Raw genomic sequence first — 20,689 nt, forward strand, 5'->3', positions numbered from 1 at the left:
AGGGAGTATTTAGAATTTGTATTTGCATTACTTAGTCTTACCAATGTTTCTATGCCAGATAACTGTGAAACAAAATATTAATTGACTGTGGGAAAACCACTCACTAAAAGCAGCAATGGCATGTTCATTATGTGAAAGCTGGTGTCAACCATGCAAAAACAAAGCTCTTTTCCCCCAAAGCACGACAGTCACTGTATAAGATTGACAAATGGGCCAACGGGGATCCCCAGAAAAGCTATGCCTGTTTTTCTGCATAGAAAGTTCGGGTAGGCCGGGCGCAGTGGCTCACGCTTGTAATCCCAGCACTTTGGGAGGCCGAGGCAGGCGGATCACGAGGTCAGGAGATCGAGACCACGGTGAAACCCTGTCTCTACTAAAAAATAAAAAAATTAGCCGGGCGTGGTGGCGGGCGCCTGTAGTCCCAGCTACTTGGAGAGGCTGAGGCAGGAGAATGGCGTGAACCCAGGAGGCGGAGCTTGCAGTGAGCCGAGATTGCGCCACTGCACTCCAGCCTGGGCGACAGAGCGAGACTCCGTCTCAAAAAAAAAAAAAAAAAAAAGAAAGTTCGGGTAACACTTTCATTGATTTTCAGTGAGGTTCCTGCTTCACAAAAGTTTATTTATTCCATACCTTTTCCTTTACTTAAAACCATTCCCAGACTACCCTTTTAAATAATTCCAGATAAGATCTCCCAAATTCTCTTGGTGAATCAGTGTATATTAATTCTTACTGTTAAGAAGATTTTCTTTCTATTTGAACTCCTGCTAATGTCATCTGTGGAGATAAATTTTTACCTTTGTGCAGCTACAAAAATCTGTTTCTTTACATTGAAAATTTGGGTATATTTTTCAAATTTTGTGTATATTCTTAGGTTGTTGAAGTTTATTCTGAATGTAATATTTTTATAACACTTTAATGATAGTCACATATATGCCCAAGATCTTAAAAAAAACCTCAAAAACATTAAAAATCTTCAAAACTACAAAAGTTTAAATTAATATAAAAGGTTAAATAATTTTATAGTACATGAAGAACTCTTTTTTCACTTGAGCTTCTTCTGTATAAAATTATGCCTTTTGTAATAAAGCCACAATAAAGTGGACATTTGAATCAAGTGTGGTTGCCTTGATTTCAAGGCCAATCCAGTGAACTGGGGAGACATTGGTTTTTGCTTCTGTAAACCCACTCAGCTGATATCCAGCAGTGAAGAGGTTGTAACAAATATCACTTAAATGAAAATGGATCACAGCACAAATTCATTTCAACCACTTATCCCTAATATTTGTCCAGAACCTTAAAGTTTTACACTGTTGACACCAGCGTTCACATAGGGTGTTCATATATGCGATTTTATTTGATCTTCACAAAATTCTGGGAGGGGTCGAGCAGACATTCTTTTCTCAGTTTTCCATATGAGGAAACAGAGTTGGAGTTAAGGTTGAAGTCAAAGACCCCTTAGGATCGAAACATAAGACAGATTTAGTCCTTTTTCCACTTCACCTCTGAGAAACCATGCTCAAGTCCTGTCTTCCTGCTAGTGAATCACTCTACATGATCACACTGATTTCACCTTGGGAGAGGTGTCATTTTATGGGAGTACGCACAATGATTGAAATGGTCCTTTTAATGTTCTGCTTTCAGATACCGCCGAAGAGCACATGTGACTCCCAAATCTTACCTCTCATTTATAAATGGTTATAAAAACATTTATGCTGAAAAGGTGAAATTCATTAATGAACAGGCTGAACGTATGAATATTGGTAAGAGGAATGGAATAGAATGGGGTGGAATGGAAATAGGGTTTATTTGATAGGGATCTCAATATTTTGTTTGGTGGACATTTTGTCTGAAAATGAAATACTTTGTTAGTAGTACATAATTTTAAAGGATGCCCTTGAGGGTATTTTGACCTGTCAAGAAACTCTGAACAGAAGAAAATCTAAACAGAAATGGCCTATTTTCTCTGTAGAACCATTTCTCCTGGCTCTTTCAACTCTGGGTCCCCTGTGCTGAGTCACTGAGCCATTGCTGGCAGATGGGGGCAAGCCAGCTTTTGGGAATGGACAACAATTTCAGTTTTTGGTTTCATTTTGATTTGCCTTGATTTGTATAAACTTTGCCATGTTAATTTTCCCTACATTTCTAATAAAGAAGAAGGCAAAATAGAAGCAAAAACAAATAAAAACAAAAAGAGATTGTGTACCTAAGCAAGAGTTTTCCAAGTGTCTGGTATATGTAGTATAACTAGCAAAAGTAAACATTGGAACAGATTATATGTCCAGAAAGCATGTGGCCCAAACAATCTAAAACACCTTAGTTCTTATTTTTCAAGTTCTAAATAAAACTTGAGGGGCTGGGTATGGTGGCTCACGCCTGTAATTCCACACTTCAAGAGGCCAAGGCGAGCGGATCACTTGAGCCCAGGAGTTCAAGAGCAGCCTGGGCAACATGGTGAAACCCTGTCTCTACAAAAATATAAAAATTAGTCAGGCATCCTGGTGGCGCATGCCTGTAGACCAAGCTACTTGGGAGGCTGAGGTGGGAGGATCACTTGAGCCCAGGAGGTCAAGGCTGCAGTGAGCCGAGATTGCACCACTACACTTTGCTGTAGGTGACAGAGTGGGACCCTGTCTCAAGAAAAAAACAAAACAAAAACCACTCGGTCACATAGCATAACTGAGCGCCAAGGTCTGTGAAGTCATAGTTATGAGAGAAGACTGTGAAAGAAGCCTTCTTCTGTGGTTTTCTCATGATTCAGCTTCTTGCAGCTTTCCTGTATGATGCTTTAGATCAGTAGAGTGCTGAAGCCAACTTATAGTGGCTTTTGAGAACACAATGTTGAATTTTTAGGAATTTTGTGATCTGCTTGTTAAACAGAACTTTTATTAAAAATTAACTCATGTATACTTACAATTAAACAAATTGGATTTAAAATAAAGGCAATAAATGCTCAAACTCATCTCTTCTTAGTTTTACTCTTTTTTTTTTCTTTGAGACAGAGTTTTGCTCTGTTGCCTAGGCTGGCGTGCAATGGCGTGATCTCTGTTCACTGCAACCTCTGCCTCCCAGGTTCACGGAATTCTCCTGCCTCAGCCCAAGTAGCTGGGATTACAGGCATGCGCCACCATGCCCAGCTTATTTTGTATTTTTAGTAGAGACAGGGTTTTGCCATGTTGGCCAGACTGGTTTCGAACTGACCTCAGGTTATCCATCCTCCCGGCTTCCCAAAGTGCTGAGATTACAGGGGTGAGCCACTGCACCCGGCCTACTCTATTTTCTTATATCAATGTTCTTGAGGTTATTTACTTCTGTCTGTATGGTAGGAATATTACATAACAGTGTGGTACCGAGAATCTTTTGGTAGCTTGAAATCAACCATGGTGGGAATGTTTATACTACAGAAATTGGACAATATACAGATGAGGGCTTCCCCTTCTCCCAGTGACCCAGATTTAAATATTTACCAACATCCCACTACCTAGAACCCATTGGAATGTGAGCAATTCAGTTAACCATTTCTTTTTCTCTACAGTGCTAAAAGTTGCAAAGTCCGTTACATAAGTTTTCACCATTATTTTCATTTTTATAGCAAAGAGAACCACAAAAATGTTAATATATTTTCTATCTCATTTGCCACCTCAGCTACAATATGATTCAAAGGCAAAAAATGATAGCTACAAACTGTTTACAAAGCTGAAGAGAGCATACATTTGTCAAATAAGTTTCTTGGCCAAACTAATCTTATTCAATAGGACATTGTGACTTTCCCTTAAATGTAGCTACATGATATTCTTCAGTCAGAGCTATTTTCTTTGCCTTCCTGTTGAAACTCAGAAATATGGTCAATATTGTTGCTCTTAAGATATATATTTTTTAAAGCTTTTGTCTGCAAATACAATTTTTTGTTTGTTATATTACATGTACAGTGCCTCATAAATAGTAAATGTTGAATAAATATTTGATGAAGGCATATACCTATACTCAGCAAAGGTATATATGTGTGTATTTGTAAAGGTCTTGATAAACTAATGGAGGCAAGTGAATCTGTTGCTAAACTCTCTCAGGATCTTGCAATCAAGGAGAAGGAGTTGGCAGTGGCTTCCATAAAAGCAGATGAAGTGAGTTTGCATTTATTTTATCACTGATGAGAAATATTTTTCCATATTAAAATGCATTTCTTTAAAATGGTACTAAAGAACAAACAGGGTATAAACCTATGGACAATTCCTGGTAAGATAGTGTTCACAAAGACCATTAGACATTTTTGTTTAACTTATACCAGCATATACCTGAACTATTAATTTTGCTACTTGGCCTAAGACTATTATTTCTTCTCTCACTCTGTCTGTCTCTCTCGTTCTTTTTCATCTGTTTATGAAATTTCTGCTTGACTATGAGTTATATTTGGTCTTCTCTTTAAGGTCCCTGTATGTTCCAGGTTTCTGGGATGGCCCAAATCGAGGAAGAGTTGGTGTTTTTTTTTTTTTTTTTTTTAAAGAAAGAGGAAAAATCCATACTCCTCTCAAGGAGATAGGTATATATGTGTGCTGCTTTTTCTCTTTTTTTTTTTTTTTTTTGAAATGGAGTCTTGCTCTGTTGCCCAGGCTGGAGTGCAGTGGCGTGATCTCGGCTTACTGCAACCTCCACCTCCTGGGTTCAAGCGATTCTCCTGCCTAATTTTTGTATTTTTAGTAGAGATGGGGTTTCACCGTGTTGGCCAGGATGGTCTCAATCTCTTGACTTTGTGATCCGCCTGCCTTGGCCTCCCAAAGTGCTGGGATTACAGGCGTGAGCCACGGTGCCCGGCCTATGTACTGCTTTTTTATCTATTATACAGCCTTCTAGTCTCAGACTTTCAGCTTCCAGTCACCAAGAGTCAGTTAAGAATAGATACTTCAGTCTTGGTCCTTAGCCAGTTGCTGTAATGAGTGAACTAACATAGGGGAGGCACTTAAGCATAGTCCTGGCATATATGGTAAGCACTCAATAAACATTAGCTACTTTTATTGTTATTATACAAGGCTTAAAATGGTTTTTTGCCCTTATTTTATGATACTTACTTGAACTGTTTTAATTTTCTAGAAATTTGTAGAGTGAAAATACTATTTCTTTTGAAAGCTTTAAATATTTATTTTTATATAAATTCTAAGCCTAAGAAAAACTTTGAAAATGGAAGACTGTGAGGAACTGCTCAAAGGAATTTACTTTAATACACCTTAAAATATAGACAACTTAGATAGGAAAAAAGTTTGTTCTTAGTCGTGTTTTATATTATGTTGAATAAATATTTGCTCACTATTCAAATCTATGAATTTTGCTTGAAAGGTTTCTATTTGCTTTCATGTGTTTCTTCAACTTAACAGGTATTAGCAGAAGTCACAGTAAGCGCTCAGGCTTCAGCCAAAATTAAAAATGAAGTACAGGAGGTAAAAGACAAAGCCCAAAAAATTGTGGATGAAATTGATAGTGAAAAAGTAAAAGCTGAAAGCAAGCTTGAGGCAGCTAAACCTGCATTGGAAGAAGCAGAAGCAGCCCTGAATGTGAGCAGTGCATTGCTACCCCTTCCAACACAAGTCCTAGAAGGCATCATGTTTCATTACATGAAATTAACTCATCAGAAAACGGAATTGAATTCTTAATGTGATTGATAATCTCTGAGTCTGGAAACAAGTGTGTCAGTTAATTCAGTTTTCTAAGTTCTAATTTTTTTTTAAAGTCCTCACCTCTTATATTATTTTCATCCCACAAATTGGTCTTCCATGAGAACTGAGAAATAATGCTAGTGGTTAGTGGCCTAAACTATGAGAAATTCAGATTACACAGACAGCCTGCTCAGTTTCTCCAGCATCCCTTCCAGATTATGTCATGCTCCCTTTTAAAATCTTCCTGTGGTTCCCACTGCTCTTAGGATAAAGTCCTGAGCTAGACATCCACAGCTGTGAGGCAAAAGGGGCACAGCTTTGGAGGCAGGCAGACCTGCATTCAAAGTCTATGTATAATACACACACACACATGCACACAGGCATATACATACACATATATGTGTGTGGATATATACACACATATATACACACATGTATATACTTACACACTGCTAATACACACACATATATGTATGTATGTACATATAGATGATCTGGAGTAAATTTACTTAACTTTCTTGGGTTTCTATGGGGATTATAATTTCTCATTGATCCTTAAAGAATCAATGTGAGCATTAAAAGTAATTAATACAAAATGCTAGGCACATAGAAAGTGCTCAATAAATATTAGTGCTTCTGTTCCTGCTGATGACCTGGCTCCTGTCTATCTCTTGAACTTTATCTCTTGTCATTTTGTCCCTACACACAATGCGATCCAGTCATACAGAAAAATGTGTAGGATTATGGAAGAATGGTCAGGGTCTGTTACCTTTAAACGTGCCTCCACCTCTGCCGGGAATGCTTTTCCTAACTTTCATTGCCTAATTAGAGTCATTCTTCAAATCTGAGCCCAGACCTCACTCCTCCCAGGAAGTTTTCAGTTCTTCTTTGAGGCCTTCCTTTGTTTTCCTGTCACTCACATGCTTCTGTCATAGCAGAAATCCTTATGTAGGGTAATTGTATTTTCTGTGCCATTTTCAGGAGGTTATGAGGACAAGACTATTTTGGTTTGCTTTGTTTTGTATGGGAGAATGCCTGCAATTGTTAAATGAATGAATAAATCTATGATAATCATTTAATAAAATTTTCACAATGACCAGGACACATTCTGCACCCCCCACTTCCTTTGTGGGTCTTACTATAACGTACAAAAGGGAGAGATCACCGAACCAAAGGCGTCTTAGAACATGTTATTGATCATATGGTCTCCCAGTCCTTGCCTTGATGGTCAGGCAACGTCTTAATCCAAACCCAGCCAACGGATAGAAATGTTCAAAAATGCTTTTATGAGCCATATATTACAGTAACTTCTCTTGTCTCCTTCTAATTCCCCCTCCTGCCATAGACAGGGAAGCCCTCACAATGAAGGCTGAAGGTGAGGTTTCTGATATTTAGGGCTTTGTATCCTCTCTTAATATCCACAACTAATATAGACCCTGTGCTTTGAAGATGCAAGTTATCTAAATGTTACATATCAATGGGACTTATTAACAGAGGCCTATGATGGCAATGTCTGATAGTGATATTTTAAAGCAATTCATTGGGAGCAACAGGGAAAAAAAGAATACATACAAATAAACAAACAGAAATACCAAAATAACAATGAAAGAGCCACTAAGCAAAAATCTTGGAACTGGAGAGAAAATATGTTTTAAAGTTTTCTATCTTAATTATTTAAAAGTATTAGATTTCCATGTAACTATTAATACCACTCAACAAACAAAATGTTGATCCCTCATCCCAAATATAGACTATCAAGCCAAATGATATTGCCACAGTCAGGAAACTTGCAAAACCACCACATCTTATTATGAGAATCATGGACTGTGTTCTGTTACTATTTCAAAAGAAAATTGACCCTGTTACTATGGATCCAGAAAAACCTTGCTGCAAGCCATCATGGGGAGAGTCATTAAAGGTAAGTAAAATCTATCTTTGTCAATCCTATGAGCTGCATCAGGCGTCCTCAGCCCAGGACACTGAATATAGACCAGACAAACTGGCAGACAATAATTGATCATTGCATATTGAAAAGTTTATCTTAAACTGCATCACCTCAAATGTAAGGAGGGATAGATTTTAAAGCCGAATACCTTCTTTTTATGACATCTGTCCAGAACTGGTGGCTAGTATTGGCACAGCCTTGGTGTCAACCCAGCCCAGTCTTCAAAAAGGGGCTTGTGTGGTTGGTGGCATTCAGATGCACTTACCAGAAAGAAAACTTACATAGCTTTTTTCTTTACTCTTTCCACATGGAATCCAGAAGACAATTTGTGATTTACAGATTTAGGTTGGCTACTCCCAATAGTCTCAGTTTGTATATTTAGATCAAATCAACTGTTACTTCTTTGAGAAAATTCAATTTAGAAGTACATATTAACTCAGGAAGAAAGTATTTATTTTCTTCCAGAACTTACAGGTTATAATACTATTTTTCAGTTGATGAGTGCAACAGGATTCCTGTGGAGCCTTCAGCAGTTCCCTAAGGACACTATAAATGAAGAGACTGTTGAATTACTACAGCCATATTTTAATATGGATGATTATACTTTTGAAAGTGCCAAAAAAGTCTGTGGGAATGTGGCTGGTCTCCTGTCTTGGACACTTGCTATGGCAATATTTTATGGCATCAATAGAGAAGTGTTGCCTCTGAAGGTAAAAGTTTCCTTCCTTCTCTCAGTAAATCAATGTTTCATAAAATGAATCATCAATATTACTGCTATTAAAAGACAATGCGTAGTTTAGACTAATAAAGGTAGATGTCCCTGTTACCAAATTTGTCTTTTTTCTCTATGTCCTCTCAAAATTTCTCCTTCTTTTTATATCTGTTACATGTTTCTTGACAATGCAGGCAAATGACTGAAACCAATGTGTTAACTTACACAGGAAATGAATTTCTTGGGAATAATAATCAAGCTATCATAAGAAGAAAAACTTGCCATTTCTTTGAAGTTTGGAGATTAGGTTTGGAGGTTGAATTTGATTACTGTATTTCAAACAACACTTATAAAAATTGGGTTTGACACCTAGAAATGTTTTAAATTTCAAAGACAGAAGGAGAACCTTAAATGCAATCTAAGAAGCAATCAAACAAAACCTAAAAGGTTCTTTACAAAAGACAAATCAACATGTTGCAGATTTCCCACAACCCTAAATACTAGAAGATAATGAAAAAACATATGCAGAGTTTTGAGGAGGAAAATGCTGGGGTCCAGGCACTCAATAGTGGGCAAAGCTGGTCTTCATGGATGAGGGAACAGAATGAGATTCTTAGGAGTGCAAGGATTCATGAAATGTATCACTCAGATAGATACACACTGCCTCTAGGGCCCCATCCCAATCCCCCACCCCCACAAAGCTAAAAGTATTATAAGTGGTTGCTCTGTGGAATGGATAATGATGAGTCAGTGGGCAGGGGGTTACTGTTTTTCATAAGCCTTAGAGAAATGGCTGCCTCTTTTAAAACCTGTGTATGAGGAACTTTGAGAAAAATAGAAAGTCAATTTAAAATAAAAAGTTTTAACAAAGAGAAATGATAGGAAAAATATAAAAAAAAACACCCCAACAAAAAGATACCAAGGGAGAAATCTTACAATAAATGTAGAATTCAAGAAAAAAAAGAAAACACACACACATCAGGAAAGAACTATTCTTTGTTGATAAAAATTATGATCCATAGTGAAGACAATTAAAATAATGTGTTATGCAATAAATAAAATAGCATCTGATTATATAAACCAAATCCATTAGTATTTTCAGTGGAAATTAACAAATATAATACTGTAATTTGAGATTGTGGCACATGCTATCAAATTAACAAAAATAACATTGTAATTTGAGATTGTGTCTACCCCTGGTAGGCATAGGGCCAGCTTCTTGGGTGTGCACACAGGGCCTTGTGTTAATGCTCTGCTGTTGCCTTCTTCAGATTCTTAATTTTTTTTTAACAAAGGGCCCCACATTTTTCATTGTGCACTGGGCCCTGTAAATTTTAGAGGCAGTCCTGACTAGGCATAAATTAGTAATTATACAGAAATTTTACGTGATACTATTTTTCAGGTTGAATAACTACATCGAACTTTCTTCAACATAAACAAAGAACATGAAATTATTTCTAGAGTACAAGAAACATTTATAAGAATTAATTATATTCAATAGTAAAAGAGGACCTTGATTAAATTCCCGGAAGCAAAAAATCCTGGGGTCTCATTCTCCGATTATAAGCAATAATATTGCAAAGTTTACATTAAAAAGAAGTCAGTCATTCCTAATTAGGAAATGATGAAAATAAGCGAGTTATCAAAGATTCTGTGATATGGTCAAAATGGTACATTCTTAGCCCTTACATACATCAAAGAAACTAAACATTCCACTGAAGAGTTAAAGTATATACTCACTCATAAGCATACACACACACAAAATTTAAGGAAAGCAGAATAGAGCCCCCCAAAAAAAAAACATTAAAAATTAGAGAAGAGAAAAGCAGCAGAATTAATGAGCAAATCTAAGAGCCTATGCTTTGCAAAAACAAAACTGTAAGAAATATTCCTGGAAAATCTAATCAAGAAGAAAATGAAAACAAATGAAAATAGAAAGATAAATCCTTATAATTCTAGATGTGAAGATTTAAATAATTATAAAGCAATTGTTTTTTAAGAGACAGGGTTTCATTCTGGCTCCCAGGCTGGAGTGCAGTGGTGTAATCATAGCTTACTGTAGCCTTGAATTCCTGGGCTTAAGCAGTCCTCCTACCTCAGCCTCCCAAACTGCTCCCAGGATTATAGGTGTGAGCCACTGTGCCAGGCTGCAAATATTACACAGTTATATGTCAATATATTAGAAAATCTAAATGAAATAAAAGTTTTATGGGAAAAGGAGCTAAATTCAAATAAACATTGAGAATGAAAATAAGAAAGGGATCAAAGAACTTTTGCCCCAGAAGGCTTTGGGCCTAGATTATTTTACTGATTATTTTAAATTTACAAGAAGCAGATCATTACCACATTGTAGGACTTAGAAAAATATGAAAAACTACTGTTACAGTAATTTCACTTGCAGAATCTTTGAAATTGGATTGTTACCAAAGTAACAATCCTAAATGTGTACATATCCAATAGTATTTATCACAACATTATTTGTAATAACTAAAAATGGGTGGGTGGAGAAATGTATATGAATAGGAAAAAGGTTAATTATGATACATCCAACACGTAGAATATCATGCAGTCACATAACTAATGTTCAGGATGGACTTGGGACCTTCATAAAATGAAATGAAATGAAAAAAATCAAAATGCCGATTACCAACTTCCTAACACAATACTCACAGGTTATGTCTGAGAAATATTGGGGTAACTTTTGTTCTCCTTTCTATACATTGCTGCGTTTTCCATGTTTTCTTACTGAACATTAATAATTTAAAAAAATTTTTTTGAGACAGGGTCTCACTCTGTCGCCCAGGCTGGAGTGCAGTGTTGTGATCGCAGCTCACTGCAGCCTCGACCTCTGGGGCCCAAGGGATCCTCCTGCTTCAGCCTCCAGAGTAGCTTGGACTACAGGTGCATGCCACCATGCCTAGCTAGTTTTTCTATTTTCCGTAGAAACAAGATCTCACTATTCTGCCTAGGCTGGTCTTGAACTGGGCTCAGGTGATCCTCAGGCTCCCAAAGTTCTGGGATTATAGGCATGAGCCACCACACCTGGCCAGTAATTAAAAATTTAAAAGTAATGAAATACCCTCCAAGACGCTTTGCTTTCCCAGCTGAAGACACTGAAACAGATGAGCTCGAAAGTCCCGTCTAGTGCAGAAATCATGTGATTTGTGTTATCTACCAATTACAATCATGACTGTTTCGTGCAGCTAATACACTAACCACGTCTTCTTCTTTTCAGGCCAACCTGGCCAAGCAGGAAGGCCGGTTAGCAGTTGCTAATGCTGAGTTAGGGAAGGCACAAGCCCTGCTGGATGAGAAGCAAGCTGAGCTGGATAAAGTACAGGCAAAATTTGATGCAGCAATGAATGAGAAAATGGTGAGATTAAATATTTAAAAATCCCCAAAACGGTGTACTGACACTTTACACAAGAGCATGCTATATTTGGAAATCAGGCGAATGGTTGTGATGAAAAAATATTGGCCAGCATGCCTGTTTTGGATCTTTGGTGCTCAAAATTATTTTTTGTGTTTTCACTGATCAAGCTGTACCGTCACTGATTTGAGGGTTAGAAAACTGGGTTTGAGGTGCAGTTCAGACATTTGTTAATTGTGTAGTTTGGGGCTTTCACGCGCGTCCGTGTGAAGAGACCACCAAACAGGCTTTGTGTGAGCAACAAGGCTGTTTATTTCACCTGGGTGCAGGCGGGCTGAGTCCGAAAAGAGAGTCAGCGAAGGGAGATAGTTTTATAGGATTTGGGTAAGTAAAGGAAAATTACAGTCAAAGGGGGTTGTTCTCTGGCGGGCAGGGGTGGGGGTCACAAGGTGCTCAGTGGGGGAGCTTTTGAGCCAGGATGAGGCAGGAAAAGGAATTTCACAAGGTAATGTCATCAGTTAAGGCAGGAATAGGCCATTTTCACTTCTTTTGTGGTGGAATGTCATCAGTTAAGGCAGGAACCTGCCATCTGGATGTGTACGTGCAGGTCACAGGGGATATGATGGCTTAGCTTTGGCTCAGAGGCCTCACAGGGGCAATCTACCTATCTCTGTTTGTAAAATGGGGATCCTAATATAACCTCTTGGGATAGGTTGTAAGCAGTGGTGGTCTGGTAAACGTTTAACAATCTATTGTGCCGTGTGGGGAGAGGAAAGCCCGGATTTGTAATATTTGCTGATTTCTGTGGTGTAAATACTCCCATCACTGGCAATTTTAAACTACCAATGTAATATCACTGAGCACAGATTTGGGAAAAGGTGCATGGCAGTACACCATCGCATACTATTTCCACCATCCAGATACAACGGTCTTAACCTCAAAAGCATAGATAATGTTAACATTTAAATAATTAGGAAGTAAGCTTTTGTTATTTATTACTTTTGCTTTTAATAATTGTAAGCTTACATAGTTTAATTTTTAATAAAGGCTGTGTTTAGCACCAGCTCACATATACTCTAAAAATTTAACAATTGGCTCTTATGAGTTGATACAAGCCGGCTGCTGCATGCTACGGTTGTCTAGGATTTTTCCAGGAAAAAGTACTTAGTAAATGGCAAAGAACTTAGGATTATTACTGCATCCAAGACATCAAAATGGCAAATCTTATTGATTTGATTCTGTTTTGAAAATATTCAATAGAAATACTATTTTTTTTTTTTTTTGAGACGGAGTCTCGCTCTGTCGCCCAGGCTGGAGTGCAGTGGCGCAATCTCGGCTCACTGCAAGCTCTGCCTTCCAGGTTCACGCCATTCTTCTGCCTCAGCCTCTCTGAGTAGCTGGGACTACAGGCGCCCGCCACCACGCCCGGCTAATTTTTTTGTATTTTTAGTAGAGACGGGGTTTCACCGTGGTCTCGATCTCCTGACCTCATGATCCGCCCGCCTCAGCCTCCCAAAGTGCTGGGATTACAAGCGTGAGCCACCGCACCCGGCCTAGAAATACTATTTTAATTTATCTGATTAAAAGATAAATTGTGTGATTTGGATTCTGTCTTTCAAAATTGATTTCCTTCAAATTTCGTAAGGTAAAATCACTATATTATGAATGATCAAATTTTAATATGTGAAGTTTCAATGCACACTGTATTTTTAGGTTATATTATTTTGCAAAGTAAGAAATTCCCCCATGTATTTTTATGTGTGAATATAATGGATGTTTGTGTTAAGCACTTAGAAAAGTTTTTTGAGGCATTCTCCCATTATGGCTGCAGGATTTGCTTAATGACGCTGATATGTGCCGGAAAAAGATGCAGGCCGCCTCCACTCTCATCGATGGGCTGAGTGGAGAAAAAGTCCGGTGGACCCAGCAAAGTAAAGAATTCAAAGCTCAGATTAATAGGTGGGAGTCTGGGTCTTCTTCATAATCACTCTTTCTTTGTGGCATTAGAGAACATAAAGTCCATTTCCATGGTGAAATGCTTTTCTCCTTCATTTCCACATGTTCCTCTCTGAATTCCATCATCTATGACAGTGCTTACAACTTAAATCATGCACTCTCAGGTGAAGTACTATAGAGGGCGAAGAAGATTTTGTGAAATATTTTACATCTGAGCTGTGGTTCAGCACTGTGGGTTTTCAGTATGAGAGTGCTTTTGATATTGTTTGGATTTGCCAGAGTTGTCCAGATGCTCACTCCAGTTCTCTATGCTTCACCTCAATGATTTTGAAAGTGTGGATCAATGGTTTGTCGTAAATGCAAGGCTGTCTTCTGCTGGTGTCTATTGGTGTCCTTAGAAAACTTAAAAGAGAGGGGAATGAGAGAGGAGCAAGAAAATGGCAAAAAAATAAAAAATAAATAAATAAAAAGGGAGGGGAAAGAAAAAATGGTTTAACACAAGACTGAAATCCAAACAAGACCAAGGCACAGGATGGGGGAAGATACTTTCCTCACAGTATCAAGGCTCAGGACCTGTAGGCTTCAGGAGGAAGCCTTCTTTCTTGCTTCCTGACCACCCCACATGTGGCCACTTCTACCCACTTTTGGGTTTAGGGTTCCACTTTGCACGGTCTTTTCCATGCCTGGCTACCAAGCATTAAGCAGGGGCAAAGAAGGATTTCACCCAGTAACAGAGCAAAACTGTGACCTCTCAAACAACTTAATGTCAGGTGACTCACTTTGGGGAGGGGGCTGTGTGTTTTTTCTTCACAGACTTGTAGGTGATATTCTGCTGTGCACGGGATTCCTTTCCTACCTCGGTCCTTTCAATCAGATATTTAGGAACTATTTGCTTAAAGATCAATGGGAAATGGAGTTGAGAGCACGGAAAATTCCTTTCACAGAAAACCTGAATCTTATTTCAATGTTGGTGGATTCTCCAACTGTAAGTTTTACTTTCCCAATATTATTTGAATTTCAATCTCACTTTATTTCATACTTACCAAGAAACCTGGCTGGGCTCGGTGGCTCACGCCTGTAATCCCAGCACTTTGGAAGGCCGAGGAGGGCAGATCATGAGGTTAGGAGTTCAAGACCAGCCTGACCAACATGGTGAAATCCCCGTCTCTACTAAAAATACAGAAGTTAGCCGGGTGTGATGGCGGGTGCCTGTAATCCCAGCTACTCGGGAGGCTGAGGCAGGAGAATCGCTTCAACCCGGGAGGTGATGGTTCCAAGATCACGCCATTGCACTCCAGCCTGGGCAACAAGAGAGAGAGAAGCTCTATCTCAAAAAAAAAGAAAAAAAAGAAAAGAAACCCAGGTTCATTGCATTTTTTCTTTAACTGGAAAGATTGTTTTGAAAGTGCTTAAGAGTTTTTTCTGAAATAATTTTCTTTGTGGTATAAATGTTTCTTTGCATTTTAAGTAATCTTGCTTCCAAATTAAGACCAATCGTATTGCTATGAACTGAAAGATCATTTGAGAGATACCGGCTTGCTAATACTGGGCCCTTCTTATAACTCTTCATTATTTACACCACTCCTGTGAAGTCATACTCTCTTTCAAACATTTTAGGCAAATGTAGGCATGATCTGTGCTGGTATTAACCTTATTTTCATTATTTGCTATCTTTTTTAGTGTCTAATAACATAACACAATAGCGTGTTCCGGTGACCCTAAGTAATAGCAAGTCCCTTCATACTAACCTTCCTTGCTGGGAATTTGATGCCACTGTCAATTTCCAGTATATCTTGCAGAGCTTCTGTGGTAATAAATGCTTTCCAGGCAATTTGTATTCATGAGTTGCTTTTCTGATTTGCAAATCTGCTCTCCAGTTGCTGTTTCCTTAGGGGATGCCAAGCTATTAATTTCATGTTATCTGTATTTAAAAGTTAAAAACTAATCTTTTCCAATTCGAACATTGTTGAATTCACCCTTACAGGGAATAGATTATGTGTTGGAGATGCACTGGGCACTAGTGAAGCAAAGTGGGCCAGAATATTCTTTATTAATTATGGCCTTTGGGGGTCCTGGGATAATTTAACAAAGGTGGAGGCTGGTTGGCTCATTGGATCTCCGATTATTATATTTTATTTTATTTTATTTTATTTTACTTTATTTTATTTTATTTTTTTAGAGACAAAGTCTTGCTCTGTAGCCCAGACTGAAGTGCAGTGGTGTGATCATGGCTCACTGCAGCCTCAAATTCCTGGGCTCAAGTGAGCCTCCCAGACTCCCAAAATGCTGGGATTATAGGCATGAACCACTGCGCCTGTCCCAGTGATTTTATTGATCACATGGTGGGAGGCTGGCAATCCCCTCTAAATTTGGAGAAGGAAATATTCACAAAAGTGTCATTGATGAGCTCCTGCCAATATAATAACTCATCTCATTTATCTCCAGCTATGCAATCACCCGTACACCATGTGGGCAGAACCAAAGAGCCGGAAGAGGAAGCTGTCGGGCTAATTGCCTGGGACTTACCTTCTTCTCTGATATCTCATTATATTCACTATCTCCATTAACCCCAAATCAGGTTTAATATGCAATCAACTTACGGTGATTCCCCTAAATATGAAAATACAATGCAAAAGGATAAACCTTGTCTTGGGTAATTAAAGAAGGGATTCATTAGATAATAAATTTGTTTTTTTTAATGTGAATGTTATTTGGTTCACATTTACAAGTTTGCCTTTTTCGAAGTACAAGTTGCATAGTCTCAAAGAAAAATAATGTCCACATTTTAAATTATTTTACTTTACAGTACTTTTAATTACTAATGAGAGCATTCCTCTTCTCCTTTGAATGGTGATATCCATTTCCTGTTGTTCAGATTGGTGAGTGGGGGCTACAAGGATTACCAGGAGATGATCTCTCAATTCAGAATGGCATTATTGTGACAAAGGCCACCAGATACCCACTCCTCATAGACCCACAAACTCAAGGCAAAACTTGGATTAAATCAAAGGAAAAACAAAATGATTTGCAGGTATGTAGCATTTGGTGCAGGGGAAAGTAATCTTGAAATCATGAAACTTTTTCAAAATTTCGATTGAATCTGCAGTCATAAAGTTGTCATCTCCATGACAAGTGTTTGCTAATTCACACTCTTGAGTTTTGTAACAGCAATTTGGGGCAACAGCTCTGATTCTTTTCTCTCTTTTGTACTCTCTTTGGATCCTCCCCCACCCCCCCCTTTGTACATTTCCCTGACTCCATTGCTTTTGCTAATGTTGAATCTGGCTTTTGTTCCGGGCCTTGGGTTTGGGTCTATAGGAAAGTGGCAAATAGAACATTGTGATCCCTCAGCTCAAGACCATTCATGCCAACCTTGCTCAGGCTCTTGGTACTACGTAGCTTACTGAGTCCGGCTTTGGTGCTTGCATCTAATAAGGTGTTAATTTGAAGGTGAGGGTAGACAAGGGCAGGATTCCAACATTCCTGACTCCCTTAGGGATTCTGTTACTATTGATATTTTAATTCAGCTACCAATGTGGGATATTCAGTGTTTTCTAGACACTGTTCCCAGTGCTCTAAACCCCCTGTCCCCATATTTTTGCTTATACTATTTCTACTAACCAAAATGTCTTTCTCTACCTCCACTTATATCTCAGATAAAAATCTCAGATATTCTTCAAAGTCAACATCCACCACTACCTCCATCAAGACTTTTCTGTGTCCCCAGCTCAATAAAGCCTGTCCTGAATCCTCACAATGTCTTGTTTGCACTTCTGTTGTGGACTTAGAATCTGACTTAAATTATTGTTCTTTGCACATTTATCTTTTATTTCTATTGTACCATGAACTCCTTTTTGGCCAAGTTTTATTCATCTTTACATGTTCTGCACTGCTCTTTTTAAGTAGGAATTCTGATATTTATTGAATTTAAGTGAATTAATCAAAGTGTGTCATCATTATAGAAAAAAAGAACCAGGAAAATAATGTGGTCATCTTGATGAATATGAAAAAAAGCACTTGGTAAAATTCAATGCCCATTCATGATCAAATTTCCAGCAAACTGGGAGGGATCTTCCTTAGTTAGATAAAGAGTTTCTTTTTACAAAAAGCCATAACAAAGTGGTGAAATTATTGAAAGATTTCCTCCTGAGATCAGTGCTTTTCATGCAAGTGGATACAGCCCAGTGCTGGGAAGCACACCTTAATACCCCACCTCATCAATACTGCAGAACACGATACATCAGTCTATGTTTACTAAGAAAACCCAGAGAAATCCTAGAATGGACCAGGCAATGTAAATAGAAGAGAAGAGTTAAAAGAAATAGTGTCCACTTCCACGAAGCTTCTTAGGAGCCACATTTTCAGGGGTGCACAAATGTGGTATACCAGAACACTTCTGTCCTTAGTTTCTGCAGCCAGGTCAACTATAACTTGTCCTTGGCCCCATTCCCCTTGGCTCCCCTGGCTTTCAATCTTCCTGCTCATCTTATTCTTGGAACCTTGCCTGGACATCCTTAGCTCAATGCATGCTCCTGTATCACTTGGCCATGAATGCTGCTATTTTTTCTGATCTTAGCTTTATCTCTCCATTTCAGGATTAAATTTACTGATAGTCTTCACCAATGTCCTTTCTGATGCAACCCAGTCCCAGGAACCTTCTTGTGGAAGGAACAGAAATATGCCCAAGACTCTTCTTTATTTTAAAAACCATCCACTGCTGGGATGGAAATAGACTGAATTGTATTCTCCTTACTCAGACAACATTATTTTCATATGTGGATAAGCACATGTACAAACACATGCAAATGAAAAACAAAGCATGGTTTATATGCCCAGGGCTGTGGTCAACCTTGGCAGCTTTGCCAAGGCTACCTTCAATGCCATCTCCAGGACCTACAGCTCTGACTTGTGGAAAGAGAATGTATTTACCAAGCATCTCTATGAGGAATTCACTGGTCACCTTGTAAAGACCCAATACCAGTCTTTGTGCAGGTGAACCAGGCTCTGGTGGTGGCTACCACATAGTGTTTCACAAGAAAAATCCAGTGAAATAAACCTGAAATTAGGATTCCAAAATATTATTTCAAGTTTCTAAAAGACATTGAATATGACTGAAGATAATTATCTCCTTACTTGGGAAAGAATCACAAAAATAGAATTTATCCCTTGAGAAATAAAGCAGGATATAAGCAAATTTAGTCTTACTGGTGCTTTTCTTCACCTTGTTTATTAAGTTCGTTAAAGTTCTTCGTTTAGATTCTTTTACCTTATTAACTTATAGAAAGGTCTTTACAGCACATTATTTGTATAAAGAAAGCTATTCATGCAGAGAAACAACTTCCTTCATGTGCAGAATTTTTTTTAGTTATTTCTTTTTTAATCAAAACAGGACAAAAGTAGGCTGATTTAATTGTTATATTCCATATCTTCTTTTTATCATAGTAATTGAGAGATACATATTTAATTCCATTCTCCTAATCACCTGTTGTCCCAGTGGATTCTTCCTTGCATCTTATGGTCTGCACCCACAATAGCGTAAGGCATTAGTTGAATTCAGAAGATAGGATACAAAGAGTTGAGAAATGAGCCTTTGGGAATCTTCACAGTTAGGCAGCAGGAGGGATCCTAGGCGAAGTAAGGGTTCAAATCCAATTGGCTCATGCAGCGATCAACAACTACAGTGTGTCTATTTTAACTAATAACAAATGCATTAATCTAAACACGGAAGACCCAACCAGGAATTCAGAATTGTAGTTTTAAAAAAATGTAAGCATATATAAAGTGAATGTCTAGTCTTTTAGGTTGACTTAATGGAAAGTGTTAAATTCTTCCCAGTGCCAATAGGAGACAGAATACATGGATAGACCCTCGGTGCGACTCAATATTATCATTTCTGACATTCTTATGTTTACTTTTTATCACTTACTCATCTCATAGGGGTCCTGAGAAAATACATGAATATCCAGATGTGCAAGTTGCTTTGCTTTCTCTGATTATAGCTATGTAAGTTTGAAAGGATTAATCCTTGACTATTCTCCTCCATCTGTCAGGAGCAGAACTCTGACATTCCATCTGCTCAGTGCCCCTTGATCTTCCTCTTTGGATCAGAGAGACCCCATTACACATCCAGACCCCATTCAACAAAATCATGACTCAGCAAGTTTTAGAAATTAATTTTTGTGTGTTACTTTAATTTTTTTAAGTAAGTCTTCCTATATTGCCCTTAAAATTCTCGGTTACATGTCCAACAAATCTCTTGGTTTCCCTTAGTGATGGGCATATTCTTTGTAACACTGATAGACCAATGAGTTCTTTCTGTTTAGGTGACATCTCTGAACCATAAATATTTTCGCACACATTTGGAGGACAGCCTTTCCTTGGGCCGACCTCTTCTCATTGAGGACATTCGTGAGGAGCTGGATCCAGCCTTGGATAATGTATTAGAAAAGAATTTTATTAAGTCTGGCACCACTTTCAAGGTGAGCTTCGTAAAAAAAAAAAAAAGAAAAGAAAAAGAAAAAAAATTAAGAAAGAGAACGAAAAGAACAATGGTGACATCTACTTATCTTTTTGAGCATAGCAGCAAATGCAATTTCCTTTAGGCAGTAGTATTTGGTATTGGAAATAAACTATTTCCAAACTGATACTTCAGTGTTTCCTTTTATTTTTTATAGCATATAAACATTTCTGAGGTGGGGGCAATATTTTGATTAGAGTAGTCATTTAGCTAAAACGAAATAACATTAAGGAAACACATTGTCTGGTCTTAATATGTTAGTGCAACACACAATATATATATGTTTAAGCAACTCTAGATATAGGTTTTGCAAGCCTTATATGTATACATTTTTACAAAATAATCTGGATTTCTTCCCTGGAGAAAATGACATTTTAATAAAGTCTATTGATTTTGTCATTTATCTCTTTATTTTCAGTGTAAACTCACTGACTTTGTTGGAAGCTATGGAATATTGTTCTCAATTGTTGGTGATGAATTGTTTTCAGTATGTATAAGTGTTTCATTTTTAATTCGTGTTATTCTCTACCTTTAGGCTTCTTAAGTT

At 37.9% G+C, this 20,689-nt stretch overlaps 1 protein-coding gene across 11 annotated transcripts in view; it reads left to right on the forward strand.

Moving 5' to 3' along the window:
- DNAH8 (dynein axonemal heavy chain 8) overlaps positions 1-20,689 on the forward strand; it is a 309,672-nt gene that overhangs the window by 191,139 nt on the left and 97,844 nt on the right. For 10 of the 11 annotated variants that reach the window (XR_009211262.1, XM_058432164.1, XM_058432167.1 and 7 more), the window contains 10 exons: positions 1,642-1,760; positions 4,015-4,118; positions 5,364-5,540; positions 7,393-7,560; positions 8,082-8,297; positions 11,535-11,672; positions 13,501-13,628; positions 14,439-14,610; positions 16,501-16,656; positions 19,949-20,104. Coding sequence is in view for 10 of the 11 variants with exons in the window: in XM_058432164.1 (XP_058288147.1) it covers positions 1,642-1,760; positions 4,015-4,118; positions 5,364-5,540; positions 7,393-7,560; positions 8,082-8,297; positions 11,535-11,672; positions 13,501-13,628; positions 14,439-14,610; positions 16,501-16,656; positions 19,949-20,104 (1,534 nt within the window). In the remaining variant the exon portion in view is untranslated. The remainder of the gene's footprint in view (positions 1-1,641; positions 1,761-4,014; positions 4,119-5,363; positions 5,541-7,392; positions 7,561-8,081; positions 8,298-11,534; positions 11,673-13,500; positions 13,629-14,438; positions 14,611-16,500; positions 16,657-19,948; positions 20,105-20,689) is intronic. The other variant, XM_058432166.1, reaches the window with a different exon arrangement.

Source organism: Hylobates moloch, unplaced genomic scaffold (genome assembly GCF_009828535.3).
Source record: "Hylobates moloch isolate HMO894 unplaced genomic scaffold, HMol_V3 SCAFFOLD_20, whole genome shotgun sequence".
In the NCBI taxonomy this organism is placed as follows: Eukaryota; Metazoa; Chordata; class Mammalia; order Primates; family Hylobatidae; genus Hylobates; species Hylobates moloch.